Genomic DNA, 22845 nt, shown 5'->3' with positions numbered 1-22845 from the left:
AATGGAGCAGCTCGTAACCAGTTAACTACCAAGGATTACGTGGTTAATGGCAGAAAAACAGTTTCTCATTGTTGCCATAACAAGTATACAAACATTTAATCAGACTTAATCAGACGTTTTTGTCTCGGCCTTATCGACAGACAACAGACACTTGCGCGTTATTACTACAATCACAGGAAACAAAGAAAACGGTAACGGAAATAGACAGCACGTGCAAAATGGACGCCGTTTCTCTTTGGTATAAACTCAGTGTAAAAGGGTAAAAGTTTTTGTGCTCTTACGGAAACTACGATAGTCAGTTTGGGTATCCCGTAGGTCTGCCAATCAAATCTCAAGCAAGGCCTTGCAATCCATAAAATCTGCAAACCGAGGTCACTATACAACGGCGATTACGCGCTATCTTCGCCACTTAAATGACAATGCGACGATCTTGCGTTCGTTTACTTCTGCGGGCTAGCCGCGCTTATCCTCCTTGACGTGGTGCGGTGTAGCCATCGATATACTGTAGAGAGTGAGTACATATACAGATCGAAAAGAAAATATTAGTATAATAATGATGAGTAATTGCTATAAGATGTTGACAGCCGTGATGATCCTTAGACTCAGTTCATGGGTTTAACTTGAACGACTTAATTGCCAGCGCTGGTACGAGGTTTCAAAGTAAATTTGATAGGCGTCTTTCTGTACTGTAGATGAGGGTCCGTGGCCTCACCCCGACTGCTACTACTGGTGATTGGACACGGCTGACCTTTACCTTTCCTGCCCCTCTAACTCTCGCGGCATCCCAGACAACTTTGACGTGGCGAGCATCCGCAAAGACGTCCAGCATATCGGCATCAGTCGCGACGACTACCCTACCGTCCTGTCATCCACTACACCACCGCTGCCGGCCGACCTCTCGGGTCTCCTGCAGGCTACGCTGCAAGGTTTCGTTAACGAGAGGAAATCCAGTGTCCTGATCAAACGGTTCGTCGACAACGTCAAAGACCGATTACATGGCCTTGTTGTCACCCACAGCAAAGTGGGTGGCTGGAAGACGGGTTCTCTCAGGGATTCTCGCAGCTGCGCGAACTGGATTTAACCGGGAACGATATCTCGGTCACCTAAGAAACCTAAGATACGCCAATGAATTATTCCTTATGGTACTGTATCGTTCTGTTCAGCATTTGTTCGTCACAGAGATTAGCGCTGGACTGGCAGCGTCCGGGACTGAAATCTATCCACTGCTCTACTAATTTCAGCTTCCCTCAATTTACCAGCGACGTGCTGTTGGGCAACAACCAACTGGAGTTTTTGCCGCAGTGCATGCTGGACTCTCTTAACGTCAAAAGCGGCGGCCGCATCCATATGAACGTGGACAACAACCCGCTGTGCCCGACGGACGGAACGTGTGCCTGTCCCGAAATGCAGCCGTTTCTGCACTTTCTCTGCGATTTCACCACCAGCACCTGGAATTACGGTCTGAATTTCAGCTGCGGCACGGCATCCGATCAGCTTTTGTGGAGTCCGAAGCAACTGCCGCCCAACGGTACTTGCACCAGTAACGAAGGACTTGCACCAGTAACGATCGCTGATGCGAACGAACGGGCTGCTTGTACTTGTAGTTACAGCATTGCTGTTTGGTGCTCTGCGTGTTTGTGACCTTTGCATTGACGGCATTCGGCTGTCTCATGTTATAATGTTTTTTCGCTTTGAAATGATAAAAATCTGATACATAATAAGTTATGCGCTACGGCGTAACGCCGTTCTCCGTGTATACTACAAGTATAAGTGCTAAAAGTAATACATAAAACCCTGGAACGTAACCATACATTTGTGAACCGCATTTACTACAGTTCAACTTCATACGTTCGCAGAGACCATATCCCACAGTTATATCCGCAAATGCTGGCTGCTTAGTACTTACCAAGATGATTAATTTAATTTGCAGATAATTAATTTAATTCAGTCACCTTAACGTCAGCACACAATCTGGGTTTGGACCCAATTCGAGGCAGCTGACACAACGTAGAAAATTGAGACAAAGAAGTTGGCAAGAGAACGTAAAGTACGTTATCGTAATTCCACAACAGCAGCGTTCAAAGTTCAAGGACGATGTAAAGACGTCCGCGAAGTTTAGAAACAAATGATATTTATAAAAAAGCTTTTAAACGGTTTAGCGACTCATATACTCCTGCACGTAGCGGTATGCGGATATCACGACCACCTAACAGATGCTGGGCAGCAAGAGCGGGCCACTTTCCTCCGGTTACCCTGTGTGCGTTACATTACCGGGACCGTTGCAACGTTTTCCTGACACTCCCACAAAGAGTGGACAGCGTTCTCTTAACAGCCAAACAAGTCTAGCGCCATCTTTACAAAAAAGGCAAAAAACGCGTTAACGAACTGCTTAGTCTAAGGTCATAGATCACTTAGGTTCATTGTAATATGAGTGGTTCTTGTACACCGCGCCATAACATCTTGCTAAGTAATGTAGCTCGATTTTGTTTGCCAACAGAAATTCTTCTCAGCGATGCAGACAGTTCACACAGTACACGCTAAATTTACACGCTAAATTTCAGAAGAAGAATTTGTGTACTGGATTGATACTGGATTGTGGGTATCTTCGGTTTGGATCGCTGCATTAAAAGATAACTTATCAGCCTTTCGTTATCTGGTTTTGAAACTTATGCCGGATCTGTTTTTGTAATTTTCGCTGATTAAATGTGAAACACTGATTTCTTATATCGACCATAACTGCTGATTGTATTGTTATTTGTTTTTGTGGTTTTATCAATAAAAAGTGTTTTATCCCGGACATTGAGATAATTTGTTGACTAAAGTGTATGGCGCACCGCATTCCAGGCAGTCAGAGCTTAATTTCACAGAGGCAATAAATATTTAGCGCGCGACGAAAATCTGCTTCTGAAGCAAATTTGGTTTACTGCGTTATATCCATTGTTACAACGTTACCCGGTCTTACAGGGATCCGTGGCAAGGCGTTTTTGATAACAGACAACTCGTTTTCCTTTAGATTGTTGGGAAAGATGTTGTTGAAGCTAATTGTACTGGCGTGGGTTATCAGTGCTGTGTTGGGCCGAGCAACACCACACCGCCAGACAGCGAACAGCGGAGTGGAGTTGGACCAGACAACAACGAGTGCAGGGAATGCGACGGTTGTCACCATAACAGCATCCGACGGCTTGTCAGCGGGAGCGATCGTCGGGATCGTCATTGGATCAGTTGTTCTTTTTGTTGTATTATGTTTTGGAGTGGGCGTTCTAGGTGCGTGGTTACGCATGTACGGGGAGGAGTTCTATTAACAATGGCCTGGCTAGAGCACCATCTAACCAAGATATTTACGTAAAACATCCATTGCCATCCAGCTATCTAGACAACCAAGCAAAGACGGATGTTGAGTCGATATGGTGAGAATCCGGAGAAAGAATTAGTCGTGATGATTGCCAACGTAAAGCAACTGGAAACACCGGTCGGAACCTGTAGCAGGGAGGCACACTGCAGATTCCTGCACTAAACCGTTCTTATGCTTCTTATCGCCGCGTTGGACTTCGATGCTGATCTACCGGTGAAGCAACTCCTCTTTAGCCCGCTTTTCGCCGGTTTCCTGTTGCATTTTCTGCCCCCCCCCCTACTGTTATCGTGCGGGTTGGGCCGAGCAGCATCGAAATCCAACGAGGCAATGCGACATCTATCGTGGGAACGGTACTGATAGGAGCAAACTTAGATCAGATATTTCCTGTGATTAGACGACGGCATGGGTCAGTTGGTGCTGAATGTTAAGTGATGTGTGGGTCTCTTACTGTAAGAAATGTCCATTATTAAGAATTAACTGTTAATAGATTAACTGCTGATTGTAATTGTTGTAATTTTTGACATGACACTCTGCATTACACGCAAATTATACCAGTTTAATTGTTTTCAAAAGATTTCATTGCACTCACTGAGAGAGTGAGCATGAGTTATAGCAAAACTTTTTTTAGTGCGTTATAACAAGTGTTGTACACAATAACGCACTAAAAAAAGTTTTGTCCCAACTCGGGTAATCTATGCTCACTGATGATGATTTGCAGACGCAGTTTCCGGGTCAGATTAGTTCATTGGCTTTGGGTTCCCGGGTTCTTATTGCGCCTTCCACCCAAAGGGGTTAAATTCGCCTATGTTAGCAGATTACTGTACATTGTTAGGTTGTCTCACTTGTCTGCACTGACTTTGTTGCTAAGGTTGCTGTACTTATAATAAAACTATAATTATGAAATAATGTAGCTTAATTAGTCTTTTCTGAGTACTGTAAGTCTGTAACTAGTACGAACTTACCTACGTTACTTCGCCGGGGAGTAAAGTATAGTACTATTAGTTGATAACAGTAACAACGTTACAACAACAATAATAATAACAACGTTGTAGAGGACAGTATTAGGTAAAGTTGGTAGTCAGATATACCAGAAGTCGATTGGAGCCTGTTAGATTGTTAGCTTGTTATCACAGTACCTATAGAAAAGGGGGCAACTGTCAAGGTCGAATTAAATTAGGTAATATATTACTGCAGATTTTACCTTCCTGGCGCCTTATTTCTTATTACATAAATTGCTATAAGTAGTTTCTATATACGGATCTCGAATTACATTACCTTGCAGCAAGGGAGCCATGATGTCTACATGCAGGCGGAGGACTGGACTCCTGTGGTCAGCATGCGTGTGGTGTTTAATGATGCAGCTGCAAGTGTGTACGGGATGTCTGCCATCACGTCAAAGGTCGCCGTCACTGAGCTGTGAGTAGTGATTAGCAAAACGGAACGCAACCTTTATTCGCATGAGTTTTACAAAAACTTTTACAAAGGTCAAAGTTTGTTCCTTTCTCCATTCTGACCCGCAAGCGCGCGGCTACTTTTTTGCACAGGAAATCCTGACTCCTGGTCTTCATTTTACCACAGATTCATATTTTTACAATTAAGGGCGGACGCCGTGGTAAGAAATACGCTGTTGTTATGCTAATTTCAAATTCGATTTTTGAGTAATTATCTAGTTCGAGTAAAAACTCTTGCCCCTCGCGGACGGCGTTGACAATAATAAGTGGAACGGTGAAAGTAATTACTGATGAAACAAGAATCGCCGATGACGGAAATCGAAACCAATGATAAATTAGTGGGGATGGTGGCTGCAGCTTTACAGGTGACATGCTCTACCCCAGCGCGGAGGCTTAAAAAAAATTGCAAAATGGAGGCACATTGCGAAACTTTTTCCTGCTGAAACAGCCAAATATTCGGCACAATACTCCTTCTCTTTTTAAGCGAGTTCCCTGGCCCCAGCTCAAAAAGCCACCTCGATTCGCCACTGGTACATAAAACCCGTGCCTGCCGTGCGTCTAACCGCTGAACGACCTCGAATGCATTATTATGCCACATAAATTTAGTGTGTGACATAATATTATGAAAATAATAATAAGTATCATTCTAACGCACTGTTCGATCGCAGTCTCACCTATATGAAAAAATGGAGGCCATGCGTCAGATTTCGTTATACAAGTAATGGGGCGTTGAAAGGCGACTGAAGCCGCTAGACTTTCTGAACCCCAGTTTAATTATGGGGTGTGCACGTTTAAGGAAAACGAAATAAATAATTATGGGAAAATTACAACTGGCTCATCTGTTAGTGAAGAAAAGGCTTGCGGAGGCGATGCTGATTAACCGACAGGACGACCGGGTCATACTGCCTGGAATGGTGCCCAGCAATATCGTGACGGACAGCGTGGTGTACCGGCCGCGTTTAGGGGAGGACGCGGCGTTCAACTGCAGTGTTCCCGCCGGCGTCGACTGGCGCCACGTGTCCTGGCTGCACCAGGACCGCACCGTTTTCAGGGATGGACAACCGGTGCCGGTGGAGAACACCACGCGGCAGAAATACAACTTTACTCACGTCAACCTCACCTTGATTTTCGTAGTTCCCAACGTCACCATGCGCTCCGGCGGCTCTGTGCAGTGCATCATCGAGCCTTCGGGCCACGTCTATATGCCCCATCGCCGCGTCCTGCAGCGCTACCAGCTGCTGCCGTTGATCACACACCGCAGCGACGTCTTCGCCGCGCTCGATGCTCCCTACGTGACCGCCACTGAGGGCGAGACAGTCACGGTGCAGTGCAGTATCCGGCTGCCCCTCCCGGAAGGCATTGCAATGAATTTGGACAACCACATGATGTGGGTCCACCGTGGCCGCATCGTTTCTGGTCCCTGGGAGGAGCCTTACGGACTCCCGATGCCCACCGGAGAGAACTTTGAATCGGGCTTCACAGAGTTTACCAACAACCCCGGACAGCTGGTGCATGCCCAGTTGCACTTTCGGAATGTCACTCAGGCCGACGGAGGATACGTGCAGTGCCTGTTACGGCCGCATCAGGGCATACACGAGTGGATAGTTAAGACGACGACACTGCTTATTTTTCCCAGGAATAGCCCGCAATCTTTTCACTGAAAATTTGAGCGTGCCATATCAGGAAAAAAAGTGAGCGCGTTACGTTAGTTTCAACTTTTACCTAACATTAAACGCGTGATAACTGATAACCTTTTTTGCGACCGGTCAAATTCAATGGCTCGGCGAATGAAAGACCCACTAGAATAAATAGTTTGTCTTTTTTTCTTTGAATCGTTGAATTCCACCAGCCGTAAATTAGAAGATCTCTGTAGACGTAGACCGTGCATGAATTACTATGCTGCTTCATCTGCATAATGTAAAAGGCATTCATTAAGGAATTTAAGGGTCAACGCGCGCGTCTCGTCATCAGTTTTTGCTAAGCTTAGTGTAAAAAAATATCTAATTTTTGATAGGGGTTCGAAATAAGGTATTTTTAGTTTTTCAAAACGCTCTGCTCGAAAACTAGGTCCAAAAGGTTTTTATTATGGGAAGAAGTATGGAGCGCTGAAGTATTACATGCAGGTTGTACACTGTACTAATACGATAACCGACGAGAAAACGAGAAAAAATAAAAATATAGACGAATCAATCTACAGCATTATTTATCTAGCGGTTAAATGCCGCACGCGTTTGCTACCTTGGATACTTACTTTTCAGGTACAGTACTCGTACTTAATGTCGCAAAGTGACTGTTAATATTTTTGTCTTCGATAATATACTGTAGGTGCGCCGTATATTTTTTTTATTTTTATGATTTTATATTTTTATGATTCTTGTTATTCTTTTTATTATTCTTGTTCTTTAAAAAATGCAAAGAGGCTACGGGTAGTTTTTGCGCAGTATACGGGAAAACGTACTGTAGCCGTTACTGTTTTAAGTCGGACGTTGTAGGTATTCTGCGGTGCTTACATTGACGCTGCAAATGCCCATACTTCACCGAATACTGATCTACGCAGAATATAGGACGGATTATTACGAATGGATCTCAACAAGAGACACTTAACATCATGTAATAATGTTAGAATGTGGTGCCTACGACAGAAAAAATGAGAATCCTCAAAGGGGCAAAAGACTGAGTGAGCAAACAATGTGCAAGTTCATGCATTCTCTCCGCACGCATGAATAACCGGGAGAAAAGGAAAGGAGCGAGCGGCAACGAGGATTCACGTCAGAGAGGGGAGTGGCTTCGCTCACGAATCGGTCTCGTCGTAGAACTGCTCTGTGATCTCAGTGATAGCTCTGTACTTTACGACAACGACGTTGCACTTCAGTTTCAGCGTGGAACCCAGTCGCTGCTGGGCATGCTGTAGTCCTAAGGGACCAGCTTGAATTTCTGCACGCACTGGGCGCGGCTGGTGACGCGCTTGTTGATCATGCAGCGCCATGCGCTTCTCGACAATCTTCTGCAGGCTGGTCAGTCCGACGCGGCCTCCGTCACCGTGCTCACGTCCTGGCCGATGTTCTCGTGAATCCTGCAAAGATATAGATGCCATAAATGTAATTTGTGACGATGGCGGAATATAGCGATGGCGGGAATACGTAGAAATATTAAAAAACCCATACTATAAAGACAATAAAAAGCCAAAATATTTAAATAAATAAAAAACCAAGGGAATTATTGACTAGTACGGAAACTTCAAGTTCATCAAAATAATGTTACCATTCTTATGCGGGCTTGGTCAGCCTTTCCAGCGGCGCGTTAGTCGCCCAATCTCTGGCTTGTCGATCTTTGTCATCAGTTCCAGTTCCCGAGCCGATTTTTAAAGCGCCGGGCAGGTTTAGTGTGTGGGGAGCTAGAAAAGGCAGTAATTTATTAGGTAATTTACATATATCGCACTATATTGTAAAAGTTAAGCGTGACGTACCGGAGCTTTCCTCATGCCGTAAATGTCGTAGATGGGGATGTTTAAGGAAGGAAGTGCTCCAGCGTCTCCTTTATCACGTACGCGGCACTCGAGCGGGTGAAAATGCAGGGGTCCAAGCCCAGCGCCTGCCGGACTTTCTTGAAGACCATCGCGTGAGCCAGTGTCTAGCCGAGCGGGTTGCCGTGTCCGTTGCCATTTATACTGCGCCTGCATGTACATATGCAAATATGTATATATGTAACAAAACGAATATATAAAGACAAATATATATTCAGTTATATAATTAAAGGTGCGAAAATGGTTTTATATGGGTTTATATGCTACATAATATAACTTTAATAACCTGATAGTACAGTATATACATATAGAAACATAAATAGAGATACGAGTACAATCAGTACATGTAAATAGACTGACTTATATGTGAGCGAACAGTGAAAGGTCAATAAATTTAATTAAATTTACCAATTTAAATTTAATTTCTTTTTCAATACTGTACAGTTAAGGTCAGAAGTTTCCTTTATGGGAACATACTTTTATTTACTGTAAACAACGCATAATATTATATTGTGTGCAGTATATGCGCTAAAGTAAGCAACCAAAATGTCTCGTCGTGAAGAAGCGATCTGCTTTTTAAATTATCGTGAACTAATAATGAGGCGAGACAATCTCATGGCGAGTTGCCATGGGCAACATGGAAATCTCGTGGTACCATACTTTACACAAAACTTAAGCATAGTCAGGATACTTAAGTATTTTATATAAAATTTTATATGTACTGTTTGCTGCCTGCATGTAAGTACGCTGCGCGCCGGTTTACTACTTAGCGCAATGGCGCATTTTCGTAGTATGTATACTTCTACGTAAACACGGGTATATTGACATTTAATTGTTATTATTATATATACAATCCTAACTCCGCCGTTTCTTTTTCTCCCTTTTCCTCCAACACTGTCCGGCGCAGAATTTCGTGCGATAGCTTAAAAAACGGCTAAAATCCTGTAGTTTGTCCCTACAACTTTAGTTTTTCGATCTTCTTTTCCTTCGAATAACGAAAAATGACCAAAACGAATTTCGCTGGTTGGCTTATCATAAAGTAATTATTAGTGGATTGGCGGAAATGCGTATATTTTCGAACGGAAACTGCTGACACAGCGTGGCAGACTGGGACATAAAAACTGCAGTACATCAGTAATCAGTAAAATTTAATGCTCCTGTTTGTCGAAATTTTGTAACTGGCAGAGCGATAGTGCAATATGATTTCTTTGTCGGAAAGACGAAAGGGCGACAGTATAGCGCAATTAAATGTACGGCAACAGGTTACGTGTAACCGCAAACATCATTACTGCGTATCAGGTTTTGGAAGAAAGTTACCTCGAAGTTCCAGACACCAAATTTCATGAAATTAGTTTGCGTAATTTTCCTGCCTATTTGTACAACAGCTTCGGTTTTTGCACGTGACATCCTTATTTTTTAAAAATTCGCCGTATGCTAGTGATTATTAGTAGAGGAAGAATTATTTGTTGAGTGAGTTACTAGTATTATTGACTATTAATTACTCTACTGATTGATCGAAGAGTGGTGTTTCGGTGCTCTTCCATTTCTTCATGAAGTCATTTCAGCAAATTAAATAAATTTCATTATGCGGACATTCACTCGCGGCATCAAGCTGGACTTTCGCCATACCATTGTTGCTTTTATGGTTCCGTAAAGGCGTAAACTAAATAATAGTTCTATCGATAATTTTATTAACTAATTCTTTTAACAGAAATGTTTTTCCTTTAATACAAAACAAAGCTCTTCACTCAGTTTTGAAAACAAAAAGTAATACTTAAAAATAAGGAATAATATATCTACTATTAGAAATAAACAAACTATAATAATAATGAATAGTAATGCTGATAATAATAAAAATCAGTATTTGTAATAACTGCCTCGAAAGCCCATTGCTCAGCTAACACGCGTGATCACCAAATGCAAAAAACATGTCAAATTAAAAACATTTTAGCAAGTGGAGGCATTTACTCATTGTTACAGACGGAAATTTCGGCATTCGTTGGCTTTCTGAAATAAAGTTAATTCGGCAAGAGAAAGCTTAGCATGCGGACTGAGCAGCAGTAACTCATGTTTCAGGCGGGAATTTTTGCATTCTACGAGTAGTGGTTTTTTAAAATAAAATCAATTCGGCAAGAGAAATTTTAGCATGCGGACACAGCAGCACAGAATTTTGGCCGGTTGAGCAGAGTTAAGGATTTTCGCCTGCTAGAAAAAGGGGGAGGGATTTTCGAAGGTAAAGCACGGGAGCAGGGATTTTCGCCGGTCAAGCACAGGGGCAGGGATTTTTGCCGGTTAGAAAGAGGGGTAGAGGTTTTCCCGGGTAAAACAGAGGGGTAGGGGTTTTCGCCGATCAGACACAAGGGTAAAGATTTTCGCCAGATAGACAGAGGGGTATGAGTTTCCGCCGGTACCGGCGGAAACTCATACCCCTCTTTTTCCGGTTAGACAAAGGGACAGGGATTTTCGCCGGTTAGACAGAGAGACAGGGATTTTTGCCGGTTAGACAGAGAGGTAGTAGTTCATCATATTACAGTAAAGTTTGCTAATTAATAAATCTTTAATCATTAATAACAATTATAATAATAAACCAACAATCCAAATTCAGTTCTACATTTTCCCAACCGAGGCCGGAGGCCGAGGTTGGGCTAAAATCCTGTAGTTTGTCCTAAAAATAAACGGCTAAAATCCTGTAGTTTGTCCCTATAACTTTAGTTTTTCGACCTTCTTTTCCTTCGAATTACGAAACACGACCAAAACGAATTTTGCTGATTGGCTTATCATAAAGTAATTATTAGTGGATTGGCGGAAATGCACATATTTCGAGCGGAAACTGCTGACACAGCGTGGCAAACTGAGACATAAAAACTACGGTACATCAGTAATCAGTAAAACTTAATACTCCTGTTTGTCGATATTTTGTAACTGGCAGAGCGATAGTACTCGTACATTATCATTTCTTTGGCGGAAAGAGGAAAGGGCAACAGTATAACGCGATTAACTGTAAGGCAACGGGTAACTTACGTATAATCGGAAACATCATTGCTGCGTCTTAGATTTTGGTAGAAAGTTACTTTGAAGTTCCAGACACCAAATTTCATGAAATTAATTGCGTATTTTTTCTGCTTATATGCACAGTGACTTCGGTTTTCGCACGTGACATTTTTATTTTTAACTATTCGCGGTATGCTAGTGATTATTAGTGGAGGAAGAATTATTTCTTGAGTGCATTACTATTATTATGGATTATTAATTAGATAATTAATTACTCTACTGATTATTATAAGAGCGGTGTTTTCACTGTTTTGGTGCTCTTCCATTTCCCCATAAATTCATTTTAGCGCAAGAAATAAATTTCATTATGCGGACATTCACTCGCTGCATCAGGCTGGACTTTCGCCATACCATTGTTGCTTATACGGTTCCGTAAACTAAATAATAGTTTTATCGATAATTTAATAACCAATACTGTTAACAGAAATATTATTCCTAAAACAAAAAATAAAGTTCTGCACTCAGTTTTGAAAAGAAAAAAGTAACATCTAAACAAAGGAATAATAAATATTACTATCAGAAATAAACAAATAACAATTATGAATAATAATACTGATAATAATAAAATCAGTCATCATAATAATTGGCTGGAAAACCGATTGCGCAGTTGACAAACGTGATCACCAAATAATAAACCATGTCAAATTAAAAAAATTTTAGTAAACGGACGCATTTACTGATTGTTTCAGGTGGAAATTTCGGCATTCGGATGGTTTTAAAATAATGTCAATTCGGCAAGACAGATTTTAGCATGCGGACATAAGAGCACAGAATTGAGGCCGGTTAAACACGGAGTTAGGGATTTTCGCCGGTCAGACAGGGGTAAGTGGTTCTCCCCGGTGAGACAGAGGGGTAGAGATTTTCGCCGGTCAGACAAAGGGGCATGGATTTTCGCCGGTTAGACAGAGGCGTAAGGGTTTTCGCCGGCAGACACAGGGGTAAGGATTTTCGCCAGACACACAGAGGGATAAGAATTTCCTACGGTCAAACAAAGAGGCAGGGATTTTCGCCGCTTAGGCAGAGAGGTAGGGTTTTTCGCCGGTCAGACCAAAAGGTAAGGATTTTCGCCGGATAGACGGAGGGGGAGGAGTAGGGGTTTTCGGCGGTTAGACAGAGGGATAGCGATTTGCGCTGGTTAGACAAAGGGACAGGTATTTTCGCCGGTTAGACAGAACGGTAGGAATTTCGTCCGGTTAGACAGAGGGGTACGGATTTTTGCCGGTCAGACAAAAGGGCAGGGTTTTTCGCCGGTCAGACCAAAGGGTAAGGATTTTCGCCGGATAGACAAAAGGAGTATGAAATACCGCCGGTCAGACAAAAGGGAAGGGTATTTCGCCGGTTAGACAAAGGGGTAGGAATTTCCTCCGGTTAGACTGAGGGTAGGGATTTTCGCCGGTCAGACACAAGGGTAAGGATTTTCGCCGGATATACAGAAGAGTAGTAGTTCGTCATATGACAGACTTTACAGTAAAGTTTGCTAATCAATAATTCCATAATCATTACATATTAACAATTATAGAATAAAACAATCAAAATTCAGTCCTACATTTTCCCGACCGACGCCGGAGGCCGAGGTTGGGCTTGTATGCATACAGGGCACCGAAATGTAAACGCACAGTCGCACACCGTCACCGGGATCATTCTTAAGATATAACGCATACTGTACAGACGCACACCGCGTGGCAAGTTTACCTCGAGGCAGGTAATATATTTTAGTATTTTTATTATAACTAATTTAAAGTCGAAAATGTTGAAAAAATTCTGCCGGCGTTTTGACCCCACAAAAATTCTGCCGGCAGGAAATTCGGCCGGCAGTTTGACCATAGAGAGAGTAAACATACGCCGCTTCGCTTAGTTGAGCACCCAATCAATATCAGGAGGCCAAAGGTCCTTTTATTATCCGGAGGCACTGCCGCAGATGAACCTGATTTGCGTCTGATTTGAGCCTGATTTAAGTCTATTAAATCTGATTTGAGTCTGTTTTTACGATAAGCACGGAACCCGACCTTATGTTACGCTCACCTTACAATAGTAGTAAAAATCTGCTATAAATAACTTTCTTGGTTCGCCATAAAAGCCTACTTCCAAGATATAAAAAAATTCTGAAATTTTATTCTCTGTTCCAAAATATTGACGGGAAGTTTCGTTAAGGAGACATAGAAAAACGAAGTGTTAGATAAGTGGTAGTCGCTTGGATCATCTAGCCAGAGTACTGCATGTAGGCGCGTACGCGAGGTGGCTGCCGCGGACCAGTTTGCTTCAACAGCACACTCAGCCATGCACACTCAAGCAAACTTCACAGTAAACAGATTCCATAACAATGTTTTGCCAATATTATTACGTAATTAAACCTTCCATTTTCTTCGCAGTGCCGCTACGATGCGGCGTCATTTTACGTGTTTTTATTTATTTTACAATTTCATACTCGTGCGATCGAAAATGTTCAGTTTGTGAACAGCTTATCAGTCATGATCGTATGACTGTCGTATGCCGAACAGAAAATTCAGTTATTACAGTACAGCGAGTGTCTAAAAATTTTATTTTGCAGTTTTAATAGCACAGAGTTCTTTATTTTTCGTGATTCCGTTAAGCAATTTTACGAAAAAACAATACCGGTTAATTAATTATTCACAAAATGAATAATGATACCGTCAGCATAAATACATAATAATTATACTTACATTTGCTATTAGATGCCGTTTTCTATACAGACGCGCGGTTCAGTATTTCAGAGTGATTGAAATCGAACTTTTGTGCGAATCGCGCGCAATATGAGGTTATCTGATCCTTAATTAAAATGTTATCAATTGCAAGATTTGTGTCTCTTAATAATTTTATCGCGTAATTCTTTTCAAAATAATTTCACGATATGCTGCGTACTATAGGTTTTACTATATGTATACAGTATAGGTTTCTCAGGTTTTACTATAATAGGTATTTGAATCATATTTTGTCATTCCTATAATGAAAACTTTTTCTAATTCCGAAGGTTTTATTTATGAACCCCGAACCCATGCATCTGGTGAATGTGAACACCTCAGCACCTAGCACCGATCACCCAACATCCTGCCAAAGTTACTGACTAATATCATCCGTTGGACAAGATTTCCAAACTTGTGAACAAACCTGGATAAATAAATTCTGTAAACAATTTAGAAAGAGAACACACCATTTAGTAATATTATTATATCAGTATACTAATAATACTGTACTTATTATTGTCTGTTGATATAGGTGAGAACAAGATGAGCCTGTCATTGAGCCATAATCATAATATACAATAGCTTCGTCTTGCCGCTGATTCACCCGTGATTTGACTCATTCTGCACGATTCGAATCGGGGCAAAGAATAATTATAAAAGACATCATGTTTCTTGTTTTCTTTTACAGGAAAAACTGCATCTCTTAGTGGTTTGCATCGCTATTACACACCAGCAGAACGATAAGTACGTTGATGCTGTTTTTATTTCACAAAGCATGAGTACATTCGAGAGTCAAAAACGGTCGTTATCACACCAAAAACAATTCATTTAGCGCAGCTAGCCCTACCATGGTTCCGAGTACGGAAGCGGCGTTGCCCCGTTGGATCTCCAGAGATAGGCGTTGACGAAAAAACTCGTGAGATCGGGGGTTCGCCGGTATGATCTGCGAGCCGTTTACCAATTTCTTTTACTTTACTGATGGACGATTTCCCCCATGGACCATGCGTTTCAAAGGCTAATGCCGCAAAGTCGTACCGCCCTTCGAAATAGGCCTAGACTCCAACTCTGACTCTGACTCTGATTCTGACCACTCAAACTCTGACTCTGACTACTCAAAGTCTGACTCTGACCGCTCAAAGTCTGACTCTGACTCTGAAGATTTCTTAGGTTTCTTAATAGGTTTCTTAGGTTTCTTAGGTTTCTTAGGTTTCTTAGGTTTCTTAGGTTTCTTAGGTTTCTTAGGTTTCTTAGGTTTCTTAGGTTTCTTAGGTTTCTTAGGTTTCTTAGTTTTCTTAGTTTTCTTAGGTTTCTTAGGTTTCTTAGGTTTCTTAGGTTTCTTAGGTTATTCAGTCAGAGTCAGAGTTTGGTCAGTCAGAGTCAGACTTTGAGTAGTCAGAGTCAGAGTTTGAGCAGTCAGAGTCTGAGTCAGAGTCAGAGCTTGAGCGCGGGCCTTCGAAATACGAATACAGTTGGCGTTTCCTACTTTCCGCTTGTTCGGCAGCAGATCCCGCGGTTACCGACGTGGATTTTAGGTGGGATTTGGCTACCGTGTCCACACAGGTCACATCCCATGCTAAACACAAGCCGTGTTTCCAAGCGAACGTGGTGCATCCATCAGGGCGACGTTCTGACGTGTGGGATGTTCCGCGAGGCTCCAGCTTGGCAGGAATACCGGCGGACACCAGTGCTCTGCAAACGATGCTATTTAGACCACCATGGCGTGGGTGTCTTCCGGCGGAGAAAGGGCACGATAGGCCGTGGTGGCCATATTTATCAACAGGCATGTGGCACTTCGCACAGTTGTGTGGCTCGCAAATAGTTACACCCAATCTCAGTCCAACTGAAATCTTAATGGTGTCGTCATCTAAAAAATTGCCGATGTGCGCCGAGGGCAACGCATTTAGCCATAAGCCGGCTTCTGGAGTCGACTGGGACAGCAGTCTAGCTCTATTCACTTCATCGTCGCGGAAAACGTCGAGAAGCGTAGATAGCGATGCGTTGCAGAGCGGTAAATCCCAGGTACGTTGTGATTTACGAAAATTAGACTCCGGTAGTTCGGTGAGGCGCGCGCTATAATTCCACAATGCTTGGCGCGTCGTTGATGCTTGGCGCGTCGCTGAGCACATGGACTTCGACCTGAAGGCTGAAGGGCGGATAGTACCAGTTTCCACGTCTCAATTTGGCTCAGAACAACCTTCGCTTCAACACAAAGACGCCATGCTCTATGCCGGTTTATCGCTCTTGCAGTCTTGTATTCCGCCTTTAGTGTACCACTCAAATGCATGGACTATACGGCCAAGGTCAAAAGGAGGGAGGAATTTCTGCGTGGTCAAAAAGAGGGAGGAATTTTTGACGAGAGGGAGGGAGGAATTTTGATATGGTCAAAAAGAGGGAGGAATTTTTTCGAAATTCAAACGAAATAGTTGAGGGACCTCGAACCCAGGTCTCCGAGGTCGCCACCAAGATATTCTCATTATATACACAGTTTAAAGGGCTGAGTCCAACTGAAGTAGTCCGGGACCTCGAACCCGGGTCCCCGAGCGAAGCGAGCCCGCGTTTGTAATTCAAGACATGTCGAGGGCTCGATGAAACGGAAGCACTAGTGACCTTTAGGTCGCGACGTGACCTTTGGGTCTCCTCAGATTTTCATGGTGATTCCTATACAGTTCGACATGCTGAGTCGAATTAAAGTACTGGAGGACCATCGAAACCGGATCCCAGATGTCGCCACCACGGTATGCAACATATATGCACTGTTTGCTTTTCGGAGTCGAACTGAAGTGCTCCGAGACCTCGGACCGCGTCCCTCGAATCTGCAATGTTTTAACACCTTTCTGAATATATTTTTGATTATTCTAAAATTAAGTCTTCTGATATTTCTGTACATATCTCCAATTATTTCTAAATATTTCTCAATTTTTTAAAAACACATTAAATTTTTCGTCACCGGATGTCCAGATTTCGGGTTACAGTATCCTAAAACTGAACTTCCACTTGTAAATACTTTGCATGTCATTATCTGGAAACCTCAATTTTTAAGCACCAAAATGCTTTAAACCAAAATACATAATCATGCAAAAATATTTACTCCTTAAAACTTCGCTTTTTTTATTTTTGTTAGATAAAATAAGTTGTTTAAAATGTTAAGAAACCTAAATAACTATTAACTTAACAGTTATATTGATAACTGAATCTTCGAACACCAGAACATCAAGGTCGGTGCATATACAACAACCAAAACAGCTAAAATTGAAGACATCTGAATAGTTCAATATAGATGCCAAAATACCTTAGATGTGTAGAGTTGTTAATGTCAAAAAGCCTAATTTTGAAGTAAATAATAGGCCAAATCTCGATTTACCAATACATACTATCATCTTCAAATCCATAGGTAGGCTCAATATCTTAAATTAAATCTAAGTAGCTACCAGAAATCCACTTCAGCACTGGTCGGGAACAGTAGCCAAAACTCAGAACGAATATTATCTGAGGCGTTAATTTGGTTCTCAAAAACTGCGCAAAAACACTGATATATCAGTTCCAAGGAATTTATTTTCCTATAGATTTCGTATACATCCATGCGCACAGAATGAGTTGTATAATGATGAGAGGCGATTCGCAACAGAACTTAACTGCCAGTGTTAAGTGCTGAATGGGATGAAACTCAGTCGAACTGAAATAAATAAAAATCTTAAAATTTTCTGGCTGCTTAATTAATTTTTATTTTAAAAATCTGAAATTTTAAAGTGTTTCGTGAATTTTGAAGCGGAAATTAAATTATTTTTCTTAACCTTTTAACTACTGCCCAAATGAAAATCATTTTAACAAAAATTCTGTTTAAAAAAATTTTATTTTCACGTTCAGTTCAAATTTAAATTTAAACTTTCGAGCGGATTCCTAAATTTTTCTGGTTTGTTTAATATCAGTTATTTTAAAAGCACTATTAAGTTTTTTTTAAAACAGAAACTAAAATTAATTGTATATTATTTCTTGGATAATTCTGTGTCTGAGTTATTCATGAGTAAACCACTATAGTCAAATTAAATTGGAAACACGCGATACTGGAAAGAGAGCACGATGTATGCAAAACTCCGACAACAAAACTTTGATGATGCAGCATGAGATGTAAAATGAGATGCTAATCGTTTTTCCATAGTGCTTTAAAATTATTTTAAAAAAACCGTGGAAAATTACAGGCCGTCCGTACCGCACGTACCGCAACTCCGAGCGCGACGAGTTTTTTGGGCGCAACAACCGGTCGGTGGGATTTCACGCGGAAGTGACGGCACCAAAATTTTGGTATTTTTTCCAGGCTTAAAAATAATTTTTAAGATTTTTAAAATGTGTTTTTTTAAGAACAAAAAGATGCTAGATAAGTTGCTTGGTATTAAAACGGTTTACGTACTTATGCGCATTTACATGTACGATTTTAACAAGGTGGTTTATAATGAGAAATTAGATCTACTAGCTGACTCTGCAGCTTCAGCGCTTACGTGTTAATTCTAAATTTATTCGTTGCCTTATATATTTTCAATCACAAAACCGCTGCTCGCTTGCCCTAAAAGCGTATGAGACGTTATGAGATTATACACTAGGAGATACTACATATTATTAGAGATTTCAATGAGTTTTAAAACAAACCGGCACATCAGAAAGTCTCATTATGAAACATTGTGTCATGTGTCATTGTGTTACAATGTGTCAAGTTGTCAACCGCAGATAAAGGAAATTGCTGTTAATTTGCTTCCAAAAATCAGGGTTTCAAATATTTAATGCCATTTTAGCAAGATTTAATTTTTGCAGTGCACTTTTAGAATCCAAACAGTGACAAAATATATAAAAATAAAATTGAATTTATGATTCAAAGCTTGCGGTAACCATTAAGAAAATTTGATCTGAAATGGGTTTTCGAATTTATCTCTACAGTAGCATTGCACAAGTAATCTGATTAGAACATAATCAGCAAGGACAACAACGTATAAGTTCTAGTTAAATATAATTCGGCATGCTATGTTTTTTGATACTTAAAAGTTTATGTATTTTGAAGTGAATGCCAATTTCAGAAACCCTGTTTTTGTTAACCAGTTTATATTTACAGTATTTTATTTTTCAGATATACTCAAAACACTGTGATCAGAATTTTTACGTTTACGTTTTACGCAATACAGAATGTAGAGCTACACAGAAATAAAAATATTGAAAAATGTGTTATATAATTAAAAACGTAATTAGAATATTTAAAATATATTCACAAATGTGTCAAGAAATAATTAGATATATCTGAACTTATCACAAAATACGAATAAGTACATTCAGTAGTATAGTAGTATATACAGAAATATATTTCAAAATTCAAAACTATATTTTAAAAAAATGCAGAAATAGAATAAACGATATTCATAAAAATAATGAGAAATAGTGAAAACAATATTGAGAAATATAACTAATATTGAGGTCGGGTTCGAGGTCGCGGATTCGAGGTCGCGGAGTACTTCAGTTGGACTCAGCCCTTCAAACTGTGTGTATAATGAGAATATCTTAGTGGCGACCTCGGAGACCTGGGTTCGAGGTCCCTTAGTACTTGATTTGAATTTCGAAAACATTCCTCCCTCTTTTTGACCATATTAAAATTCCTCCCTCCCTCTCGTCAAAAATTCCTCTCTCTTTTTGACCACGCAGAAATTCCTCCCTCTCAAAATTCCTCCCTCTTTTTGACCCTGGCCGACTATAGGCCACTATACTGTATACTAGTTGCCGATGGTAATTTTTTATTATCCGCTGGGAAAGCAAACCCCATTTACCATGACTGTTATATGTTTGTCTTAACAGAATTCTGGAATACGATGACATATTTTTGTGCTTAGAAGCACCCTGGAATACGATTGAATTGCTTCAGGTGAGGAAAGTTGATTTTTATTTAAAGAAGTTTTCAGAAGTTTTACAACATCGTAGTGTGCTGTGATAGGCTTTTTCGTATGTACACTGTACAGACACTTACAAAGGTGCATGCTATATTTTGAAATATAAAAATAACTAACAAGTAACCATCGTATTTACCGTCAGAATTGGCACATCGGCCGAACTGCGCAAGCTTCAAAAAGTAATAATTATTGAAGAAGATGAATTCAGTCAACTTAATAATTTTTGTTTGTGCTGTAAGCGTAGGTTTTTATGATAAAAATTCTTCGGTTGCTGTCTCCTGAGCCGAGCAGAGCCATACAGATGCACAATTTCGTTCAGCTCGTTCACACCTCATTGCTTTTGTAACCATGACAGAAATTTTCTAACAATGTATTAAAGCAAAACAAGTCTGTCGCGATTCGAGATTGATTCTACCGGTTCCATGTTACTTTATCAAGAAGCTGCAGAACGCTTTCGTGCTGTGCTTGTAAGTCACTGATTACCGTATTTTTCGAAATAAAAGCCTCCTCCAGAATTGTAGCCTCCTCTACCATATAAGCCTCCCCTCCCCCTGATTTTACAATACTCCCCCCTTTGTTTTTTCAAAATACTCCACCATATAAGCCTCCCCCTGGGAATCGATGAAAATTTAAAAGCCCCGGGCTTCTAATCCGAAAAATACGGTAGCTGCAAAAATATGTTGACCCGTCATCAAAAATATTTTGATAAACGCCTTAGTGATTTCACAGGGTTAGGCATATACCTCATAAACATAAACATAAGGCTTTTTCGCATAAACATAAAGCTGCGCTGCATAAACATAAAGCTTAAACTCATAATGTCTTTAATACATAATACGTAAACATAAACCTTAAAACACATACTATTATACGTAATTTTTGTTACTTACTAGAATGGTTACCATGGCAGACAAACCTCAAACACCTGCGTGTCTTTTTTCTCGGAAATAGGAATCATACCAAAAAACGTTAACGCCGTCCGGCGTTCCTTGTGAATAAGGTCTGGCATGGGGCAGGTAAGAACTACAGTATATTCGTCAGTCAGGTTGAATTTAACATCCACATCCACACATACCGATCCTTGACCAAACGCATACTTTGCAAACAAATCCAGCTGATATTTCTGACAAATAAAATGAACTTGTCTTTTGACAAGCCTGGCTTCAGATTTTCCGCCGTCCAGACACTGGTAAAAGTGTAACTCTACCGCTTTACAGTCCAAAATATACTGTAACTTATCGCGACCAAAATGTTGCCGTTTAATGCTTTGCTTTGCATTTTTGACTTGACGGACGGACGAAATCTGGAACGATGGATTTATTTGAATTATTTCAGCCGGAGTCTCTTTAATTACTTCTTGCAGCGCATGGCGCGGTGCGGTCGATGGTCCAAGCAACTTCGGGTCAAACTTCGAAGCAAGTTCTTTTTTGAAATATTCTCCAAGCTTTTCCTCCCGATATTTGCTGGGGTCAAACGATTTTGGCGTCACTCCTTTCGACCAATAGTAACGCACAACCGCAATGTAGCAGACTGTAAAATCCATACGTCTGGAGTTATTGCGTTCCACAATAAAACTGACAGTTTTTCGGAAGCCTTCGCAGCTGTGATCATAGTAGACCACAAAGACATGAAACGTTTGATTTTTTCGCTTAAACTGACACCAAGTACGGGTTCGCTGTGACCACGTTCGGTTTCCGTCGCGCTTCAGTAAATCTAAAACCTTTTTCACCTTTTCGACCACTCCTTCTTTAATTTTCACGGCAAAGAATCCACTTCCTTGATATTCCTTGGGCAAAGAGTTATTCACGACCTTGTCCACATTTGGCTCACTCAAGATCAGAGAATGAGTTTCCGCCAGTCTTTCAGACTTCGGCCTTTGGAACACCCGATATGACTTCCTAAAACAAAAAAAGCATTTAGGTTTAATTGGAAATAAACTCCGCTCTTCGTTCAGCTCCAGTTTATTTTAAATGTATGAGATAGTTACTGTGTTGCAATAAAATTATATAAAACTAACAAAGTATCCTGGCTGTATCGCAATAACAATAAGTATATAAAAAATGCTGGAGCTAAAAACCTAATTACATTATGTAAATTCGTAATGCCATTACCGGTACACTAACTGGATAACTTACGTTTTCCAAATTCTTCCGACAGCCGTATCCCCGGTTTCCGGCTTTAAGCGCTCTCTGGCACCCCGGGCAAAGAGAATAAGCGGCTCCGGATCCAGCCAAACTACCTCGCCTTCCGAATGGCTGTCGCCGTTCGTAGATCCGTTAACAGAAAGTGCTTCTTCGTCAACAACAATTTCCTCGTCTTGAGCAACTTGGTGGACTGCAGATTCATCCATAGAGCCACTGCTTGTTCTAATGAATACAAATACGTTGCAAACAGCTACATACTCTCAAAAAAGAATAGAAGAAAATCTTTTGCTGTACCGTTTTTGCTTTGACGGTGGAGATTCACTATCCGATTCCACTTCGCTGTCGGACGTCATGGCAAACCAAATTAAAAATTACCCAGTTGAAAATCTCAAATTTCAGATATCACAGATGAAAATTGTTTTAGTCATTCAGACACGCGACCGAATCAATGTAGAACCAAATTGGATAGACAAGAAACGGTACTTCATGTACCGCATTGTTCCACCCGGATTTGCTTGTGCAGTCGATTGAATCAAAGCAAACTTATACCTAGCATCCGGATTATGTTTATGCGGTACATGCTTTATGTATCACGGCTTTATGTTTATGCAGCGCAGCTTTATTTTTATGTTTATGTTTATGCGAAAAAGCCTTATGTTTATGTTTATGTTTATGAGGTATATACCTAACCATTTCACAGA

General features: G+C 40.9%; 2 protein-coding genes and 1 long non-coding RNA gene across 8 annotated transcripts; 1 reads left to right on the top strand and 2 right to left on the bottom strand.

Annotated features, from left to right (window-relative positions):
* The first annotated feature begins 2869 nt into the window (after positions 1 to 2869).
* On the top strand, positions 2870 to 14751 carry LOC129590982 (uncharacterized). Of its 4 annotated transcripts, none has more exons than XM_055486453.1 (4): positions 3414 to 4529; positions 4635 to 4768; positions 5650 to 6494; positions 14367 to 14751. In XM_055486453.1, the coding sequence occupies exons 2-3, from the start codon at positions 4645 to 4647 to the stop codon at positions 6462 to 6464; spliced, it is 939 nt and encodes a 312-aa protein (XP_055342428.1). In that variant the 5' UTR covers positions 3414 to 4529; positions 4635 to 4644; the 3' UTR covers positions 6465 to 6494; positions 14367 to 14751. The 4 variants fall into 4 exon arrangements, with proteins under 4 accessions (XP_055342430.1, XP_055342428.1, XP_055342429.1 ...); XM_055486454.1 differs by lacking the exon at positions 14367 to 14751 and adding an exon at positions 8301 to 8495; XM_055486455.1 differs by lacking the exons at positions 3414 to 4529; positions 14367 to 14751 and adding an exon at positions 2870 to 3407 and having other exon boundaries at positions 5650 to 6757.
* On the bottom strand, positions 7272 to 8877 carry LOC129590983 (uncharacterized). 3 transcript variants are annotated; one of them, XR_008690784.1, is made up of 4 exons: positions 8804 to 8877; positions 8270 to 8476; positions 8065 to 8197; positions 7272 to 7876 (listed from the first exon to the last, which is right to left on the bottom strand). It is a non-coding gene; the product is annotated as an uncharacterized LOC129590983 (long non-coding RNA). The 3 variants fall into 3 exon arrangements; XR_008690785.1 differs by having other exon boundaries at positions 8735 to 8804; XR_008690783.1 differs by lacking the exon at positions 8804 to 8877 and having other exon boundaries at positions 8270 to 8659.
* Positions 14752 to 21203: 6452 nt separating the features above from the next.
* LOC129590911 (uncharacterized) lies at positions 21204 to 22551 on the bottom strand. The gene is made up of 4 exons (XM_055486357.1): positions 22439 to 22551; positions 22136 to 22366; positions 21295 to 21898; positions 21204 to 21209 (listed from the first exon to the last, which is right to left on the bottom strand). The coding sequence occupies exons 1-4, from the start codon at positions 22495 to 22497 to the stop codon at positions 21204 to 21206; spliced, it is 900 nt and encodes a 299-aa protein (XP_055342332.1). The 5' UTR covers positions 22498 to 22551.
* Positions 22552 to 22845: the final 294 nt, after the last annotated feature.

This window comes from Paramacrobiotus metropolitanus, unplaced genomic scaffold (assembly GCF_019649055.1).
Source record: "Paramacrobiotus metropolitanus isolate TYO unplaced genomic scaffold, Prichtersi_v1.0 Parri_scaffold0000043, whole genome shotgun sequence".
Classification (NCBI taxonomy): domain Eukaryota; kingdom Metazoa; phylum Tardigrada; class Eutardigrada; order Parachela; family Macrobiotidae; genus Paramacrobiotus; species Paramacrobiotus metropolitanus.
Note: the sequence above shows the minus strand (reverse complement) of the source record. Positions and strands in the feature narration are given on the sequence as shown.